Source organism: Papaver somniferum, unplaced genomic scaffold (assembly GCF_003573695.1).
Source record: "Papaver somniferum cultivar HN1 unplaced genomic scaffold, ASM357369v1 unplaced-scaffold_99, whole genome shotgun sequence".
Taxonomy (NCBI): domain Eukaryota; kingdom Viridiplantae; phylum Streptophyta; class Magnoliopsida; order Ranunculales; family Papaveraceae; genus Papaver; species Papaver somniferum.
In genome coordinates this window covers 8,639,862-8,647,323 of record NW_020653081.1, presented here as the reverse complement: position 1 = coordinate 8,647,323, position 7,462 = coordinate 8,639,862, and the positions used below count along the sequence as shown (strand labels likewise).

The following is a 7,462-nucleotide window of genomic DNA, read 5'->3' as shown; positions in this document are numbered from 1 at the left end:
TTAAGTCTAAACTATGGCTAGTACTACCTAATCTATGTATATCTAACTCTAGAATACCATGTTGTTGGCCCCTTCCGTTCAGAAAAAAAAATGTGTTGGCCCCACAAATCTCACAAAATCAAATCATGACTGCTTGCTTAATACCATAGCCATGGTGTACAGGTCTTGCCTTGGGAGTTGGAACTTTGAACCAACCATGTATTACACGAAAGAACAAAAACTTTCTATAAAAGAGTTGTAATTAAAACACTTGCTTTTCAGACTGCATTTAGCTGCAAAATGTACTTCGTGAAAGGAAAATGCAAAATGCCAAAAGGCCTAGACAAAGAAGCCAAATGTAGGACAAAAAGGGAGTGGAGGAATAAGTTTTCAAAGCCAACACACCACACAGCCCGGCTATAAATGGCAATTCAAACTGGCTACTCTCCTGTTCTCTAAGAGTGGATGCAGTAAGAAATAAATAACAATTTACTTCTACATCCTTCTTTAGCTAAATCCCTACACTCTGTTCTCTATAGAACAGAGAAATTCAGAAAGTAGTGGAGATTGGATTTGGAAGTACTAGGAGTAGTTGTGAGAGACTGAGTTTAAGTGTTCTCTTGCACTTTTTCATTATCTTCTTTATGTAATGATACATGGTGCAATACTATTTAAACCGAATTCTTTGCCACTGGACTGAGACCTTTTCAATGCCGGAGGAATTTGATTATTTGTTCTTCCATACCATTTCCCACTAGGTCGAGTGTACAGACTACTATAATGCTATTGTATTTTCCTCGTCAGCATTCTCGTTTTATCTAGCATTAGCTTTTACACTTTCTTCGGGTCAATGCAGTCCTGCAGGGACTGTAAATACCCTATCTTCAAGTGTTCTAATTTATAGGAATAGAGAAACACACAACTAGAAAGTAAAGTGAATAATTTTTACAGTCAACTAGAAGCTAAAAGGAGGTCAAAAAGAGAGTGGAGGAGTAAGTTTTCAAGCCAATACCCCACACAGCCCGGCTATAAATGGCAATTCAAACTGGCTACTCGTCTGTTCTCTCGGAATAGATGCAGTAAAAAAATAAAAAATAATAATTTACTTCTACATCCTTCTTTAGCTAAACCCCGACACATTCTGCTCTCTATAGAACAGAGAAAGAACAGAGAAACTCAGAAAGTAGTGCAGACCAATTATGTAATCGGCAGTGCTAGAGAGACACCAGTGAAACGAAAAAGCTAAAGATGGCGGATGGCCAGATTTTATGGACCAATGAAATCCAAGTCCAACCACAGCTCTTTTGAAGGCCCGATAAAGAGCTCTAGATTCTTGACAAATCGAAACACAGAGAAAGGGTAAGTATATATAATCAAGTCAACAGATTGACTGACTTTGACTCATCTGAAAACAAAAGTAAATAAAAGATAGCAGTTGAGGTTTGTTACACCCTTATTACATTCATTCACCCACACCCTTATTACATTCATTCACCCACCCAAGTCCAGGGGGACTGCAGAAGCAGTGACACTGAGCTTGTTGCATAAGAAAGCAAATCTAACAGTAGACAATGGCTTGGTAAGAGCATCTGCAATTTGATTATCAGTAGAAATGAACTTCACAAACAGTTTCCCAGCAGCTACAAGGGCCCTCACAAAATAAATGCAATCTCAATATGCTTCATGCGATGATGAAAAATCGGGTTCTTGGAAAAGTAGCCCCTAAGTTGTCACACCACAGAGCCGGAGGAGAAGAAGAACAGAAATTAAGTTCAGTAAGCAAAGATGAACCCAAAGAACTTCAGAAGTAGCATCTCCAATTTCCCCGTATTCAGCTTCCACCAATTCCGCTCTCAGTCTCAATCTTTGCATCTTTAAACTGATCAATTTCATCATCTGATGTAAACATGTCATTGGTAAGGGCAAAATCATTGAAGATCTTACAAGGAGTTCCAATCCGCTTGCTTTTCTTCACTATCTTTGCAGCATGGTTATTGAGTACAACCCCAGTTGCTAAAATCCGAAATGCTGACTGAGGATTCAAATGCAAGCTACTCAGCAAATATGTTACTACTTTGTAAATGAACAACTTAACTGAAGGATAACATCATTATATCTTTATCGATAACATCATTATATTTTTATCTTAACAGAATACATCATACCTCGTGGTCTGCCAGACTCTGCACAGCAACAACTCTAGTGTTGGGAGGTGCAAGAGGGCCCCAAAATACTGCAAGACAAGGAACGTCTTCAGGAGTGTGTTCGAGCATTCGATACATTCCATGGCGGTCTTCCCTGGCATAGATAGGTGTTGTCTGGTACCTTCTCCAACCAACCGAAACCATAATTGGATTATTTGTCTTCAATGATTTTGTGGGCCGGCTACGTTGCTTAAGTTCCGCCTGAGCAACACAAAATACATAACAATGCAGACAGCGCAAGAGAGTTCAGCTGGGTTTATAATTTACAGTCATAAGTGTAAAGTTAAACTTAGAAAAAGGCATCATAACCTGCATATATCCAGCATTTTCTTCTTCGGGAGCAATACCTCCAACAAGAATAGGCTGACAAGGAGGACGACTTCAAAAGTAATGCCACGGATTTCAAACATTAGATAAGTCCCCGGTTTAATACTCCCGATCTCCAAATAGGTTATCTCATCAAGATCAACCTGATTTTAAAATACACAGATCCACAAAGTTAATTGAAGATATACAGATATTGCAATCAGTTCGTAGATTTTCAAGAGTTAAGTGAGAGAAATCAGCGTCATTTTCTACGTAACCTTGATTGACACCATTATGCAGTATTATTCCCAATGAACAAATATGAAGTATCACCTTTCTAGAGTCTAAAAGGTAGAGTATTATTCAACTCAAAACTTAAAACCTAAACTTTATAAAGTGGGTACCTCCAGATTATGGCCATCAACAGGCGGTAAAGGGAAAGGATCAGCGACACTTGTAATACAAGCTGAATGGAAATCACCAATACCCGCAATATGCACCTGGTGTAATACATCTTTAGTTAGTCCATATAATATAACTGCAGTCTAACTCGTGGCGGAAGTGAAAAGAAATACGTGCACACGTGCATAGTTGGAAAATAAGTCGAGCATAGAAAAACTCTAATGCATGAACCACGAAGGAAACAGAAACATTAAATAACCAAAGGGAATGGACTCGAACAACTTAGCATTACAGTTCAGACTGTCATTCTCTACTCTATATTTCGCTTCTAGAAATAGATGATAGACTTCTTTGTCTTTATTACCTAAACATGAACTGAAAATTGGTATCTTTTCTTTTCTTCTCAATTAAGCAAATTTGTAAAAGTAAGAAAAATATGAAGAAACATATAGACAGGATATAATAAGTCTTTAAAAGAAACATACCGTGCAAAAGCGTGTGAAAAATGTGATTCAGGAGCATGTTATAATAGTCAGATATGGGTATACTATCATTACCAAGATAGACATCGAAATCAACTGCGGCATAATATGTTATTAGACAATGTGACAAAACAAGAAGTCTTCTTTAGATTCAAAACGTAATAAAACAAAAAGCAAGTCTAGCTGAAAGAAGTACCTTAGTTCCTTTCTGGATGTCACTACCCATACAAGATTACATCTCTAGTGCACTCATTATGCATGCGCACTTCCTCTGGAGCAGTGACATCTTCAAAATGATCTAAAAGCACATAAGGATGTGCAGCTTCCATAAGCGATATGAAGCTCGCCAATTCGCGAATTTCATCCTTTGAATACCTGGATGTTACTTAAGTTTATAAATATGTGACCATTATAACTAAATATTATAAGATAGTCACAAGATTATAACTAGCTTCTTTACTATGTTTCATCCAAGAAACTTACATCCCGTGATCGAGATCGCATAAACAGAACATTCTTTGCTTTTTTTAGGTGATCAACATTATTAAAGTTATCAAGATATGTAAGCACCCCCATCACCTTACGCATTCCGTGAACTTTTAACAGGTTAAGGAACTTGAAAGTTTCCTGAAATCAATGGAAGCATGTTGCAATACAGAAAACATGTTAAACAGCTTCTACAAAAAGTTGAACATACACGTACTCAGGACAATGGATGAAATTAAGGTTTAACGTCGTAGATGACTAAAGAGTGCAGAAAAAAAGAAAGATGAAAAAAGCTAAATAACCTCATAAACAATCAAAAACTATTAAATTAAACTCTTGAAAAGAGCTATATATCTTTATTAAGCATGTGGTTTCATCAAATAAAGTAGGAGGGGCGCTGCTGTTATCAGTTCTGAATGCAATAGAAACTTGGCTCACTTCCTTTATCAGTGCAAGCCAACCTCACATGTTTATATGGTTTGGTTTTAAAATGCGATAGAAATTTAAAAGCTGCATAATGCTCTCCAATTGAAAGGAAAAGATATAACAATAGCATCATGAAAATTTTAAATCAAATGGGTAGAAAAATCTAATTCTTAAAAAAAAAAAAGAGTCAGTGTTCAGCACAGTTATCACTATGACAGAAGTTACCGGAGACTATGAAAGTCTGTGAATGTAAAGAGACGGCATCAATGAGATTGTTGATCTTAATTAAAGATCCTTGACTCAACAAAGAAATTCATCATGCAATACCGTGTGATATACCATTTCAAATTCATAAATTGCATCGATAAGAAATATCACAGCGTCTGCATACTAGCATCAATCATGCCATTGACATTATCAGGAAACTCCACAAATTGTATCCGTAGTTTGAATAAACCGAAGACTAATAAATCAAAATCAAATGAAATACGGCAGAGAAAAAATATATATACCTGATAAAATCGTAATGGGGTTTGTGATGTCGGTAAGAGTTTTACGGGTATAATGTTTCACTAAAGACTTGATCAACGAGGATTTTCCAACAACTACAACAACATATGGAGCGGATTCCTCGTTCGGCATTTTCTTCTCGTCGCCGGTGCTGTCGTCGTCGTCATCGGTCATCCCACTTCCTCTTCAATTAGTTTTCATGTCTAATTGAACGTCGGTTATCCTTCTCTCTCTCTCTCTCTGGTATCAGAAGCGAGGGTTATTATATTGGAACCCAATTCCAGTACAGTAATTGGTTCCAACTCATCGCTTCTTCAATCCAGTTTACTCCCTAACCCCAGATTAAAGAGACGGCTGCTATTAAAAGTGGGCCGAATTTTGTCAACTGTACAACTCCAAAATAAATGTGACCATATTCATGGATACGCGGTTATTTATCTAGTTGAAATTATATAAATGCCCTTTTTTTTTCACGGACTTCACAATTACCCTTATAAAACAATAAATATAACCCTCTCAATCCAAAGCCCATCAGGTGTCCATTAAGAAAATGCGATATTACAATTATACCCTTCATATATATATTTAATAATCTAAATCCAAAAAACAGTTATCAACCGAAAGAAAAACAGACTCGAGAGAGATACTCGAGTTTCGTCAGCTGAGAAGAAAAAAATATTCGATTTTTTTTTACGAAATCTTGGTTTTCAATCAGTAGAAGAATATCCGTCAGTTGATTCATCATTTTCTTCTTCTACTAAATCTATGTTCATTGATTTAATTGTTCGATCCTTTAAATCTGAGATCTGAATTGAGTTTCTTCATCAACAACAGATTCAATCGAAAATTCTCGATCTGTTTTTCTGCAACAAATTGGTAATGGTGATTAGTTATTGAAGATGAGTAGAAATTTTTATGATGTTTGCATGTTCAATTTGTAGTTTCTAAATTTCTAAATTCATTTTTTTTGTTTTTTATGTTGCAGAGGACGAGTTTTTGGAAGCTTGATTATGTGTGTTTGATTCTACTAGATTGATTGGTTCATTTACATATTATTTGAATTCGAAATCGTTATTCATCTCTCAAACAGGTATTATTCAATTCTTCAATCTGCAGTCCACGGTTTTTGATTTTTGAATTTCTGTTGTTTTACTTAGATCGGCTCATGATTCAATGTTAGGTTTATAATTCATGAGTTTTTTTGATCTGTTATGTTCTGTTGCTTCAATGTACTTTGCATAGTGTGGATGAATTATTAGTAGTATTATTTGGATCATACTGAGTATTGAAGAATTATTTTTGAGAATACTGAGTGTTGATGAATCAGTTTTGGTATAATTATAAGTTAGATGTTAGTGTAATCAATTAGATGTTACAATTTAGTGTTTATAAACTCAGTTCGCATATCTTAGTTTACTATCTAACATTAGACAGTGAATATAACTTTCACGATGGGGGGCAGCCCCTGAGTGATGTGCGACGTAATTTGAATTTGTAGCTTGGGTTAGATTTAGGCTTTTTCTTATGGTTTGCAGTGAATTTTTTTAATTTTGCATGTATGTTCATGTAGTATTTCATATTGCAGGTTCACATTTGCACATATTGCATACTAATGCGATGTGAAGTAACATATATGATGTTGTTCATGCTGTTCTTTTGTAGCAAAATCCTTGTTGTTGACATAGATTTTTCATTGTTGACACTGAAAATTTGTACTATATCCAGATTATTTTGATCAACACTGGTTGTTGATGCAGGTTTGTTGGATCAACTTTCATTGTTGATGCAAATTACCTGGATAAATTTCTGATTATAGGTTGATGATACCTGTTTTCTTGGATCAACATTGGTTGTTGATGCAGGTTTGTTGGATCAACTTCCATTGTTGATACATAAAACTTGGATAATTTTCTGTTTATTGTTGTTGACATCTGTTTTTATTGGATCAACACTGTTTGTTGATGCGGGCTTGTTGGATAACCTTTCATTGTTGATGTATATAACTTGGATAATGAATTTATTATGTTTGTTGACATTTTTTTTTTGTTTGATCAACATTGGTTTGTTTATGCAAGATTTTTGTATCAACTTTCATTGTTGATGCATATAACTTGGTGTTGATGGTGGTTTTTAGCTTAGGGTTAAAATCGTAAAACCGCACATCTGACATGACGTCACTATGACCATTAGCACATTTATTGAATCGATCAGCATGCCTACGTAAGAATTACCAGGGTACCTTTTTTTTATGTGTCATGTTCCACGGCAGAATCCTTAACATTGACCGACATCATCTATGCCAAACCCTAATTCTTATGCTACCATGCCAAGGCATGCCAACCATGCCAGCCGCACCACTGTGCCAATGGAAAACCATGCCAGCCACATCTCCGCGCCAAGGCATGCCAACTATGCCAGCCGCACAACCATGCCAGCCACATCTCCGCGCCAAGGCATGCCAACCATGCTAGCCGCACCACTGTGCCAATGGCAAACCATGCTAACCGAACCACGCGCCAATGGCATGCCAAACTCTTGGCCCCACCATGCCAAGCCGTCCGTGCCAAACCCTTGGCCCCACTATGCCAAGCCGTCCGCGCCATTTGCCTTGGCCCCACCATGCCAAGCCAACCGCACCATACCTTGGCCCCAACCATGCTAGCCGCA

At 36.8% G+C, this 7,462-nt stretch overlaps 1 protein-coding gene across 4 annotated transcripts; it reads right to left on the bottom strand.

Annotated features, from left to right (window-relative positions):
* Nucleotides 1–1,326: 1,326 nt before the first annotated feature.
* LOC113346292 (ribosome biogenesis protein BMS1 homolog) lies at nucleotides 1,327–5,112 on the bottom strand. Of its 4 annotated transcripts, XR_003358474.1 has the most exons (8): nucleotides 4,798–5,112; nucleotides 3,857–4,000; nucleotides 3,570–3,748; nucleotides 3,377–3,469; nucleotides 2,894–2,989; nucleotides 2,493–2,653; nucleotides 2,145–2,384; nucleotides 1,327–2,011 (listed from the first exon to the last, which is right to left on the bottom strand). XR_003358474.1 is itself a non-coding variant. In XM_026589838.1 (6 exons), the coding sequence occupies exons 4-6, from the start codon at nucleotides 2,496–2,498 to the stop codon at nucleotides 1,811–1,813; spliced, it is 447 nt and encodes a 148-aa protein (XP_026445623.1). In that variant the 5' UTR covers nucleotides 2,499–2,653; nucleotides 2,894–2,989; nucleotides 3,570–3,748; nucleotides 4,798–5,107; the 3' UTR covers nucleotides 1,327–1,810. The 4 variants fall into 4 exon arrangements, 1 of the variants encoding a protein (XP_026445623.1); XR_003358473.1 differs by lacking the exon at nucleotides 3,377–3,469; XR_003358475.1 differs by lacking the exon at nucleotides 3,377–3,469 and having other exon boundaries at nucleotides 3,953–4,000.
* Nucleotides 5,113–7,462: the final 2,350 nt, after the last annotated feature.

What these genes read in the sequence shown, in the direction of transcription:
- LOC113346292 (XM_026589838.1), bottom strand. An exon ending in AGAGTCTGGCAGACCACGAG is followed by an intron (nt 2,012 to 2,144) that starts GTATGATGTATT and finishes TTGAATCCTCAG; the next exon opens with TCAGCATTTCGGATTTTAGC.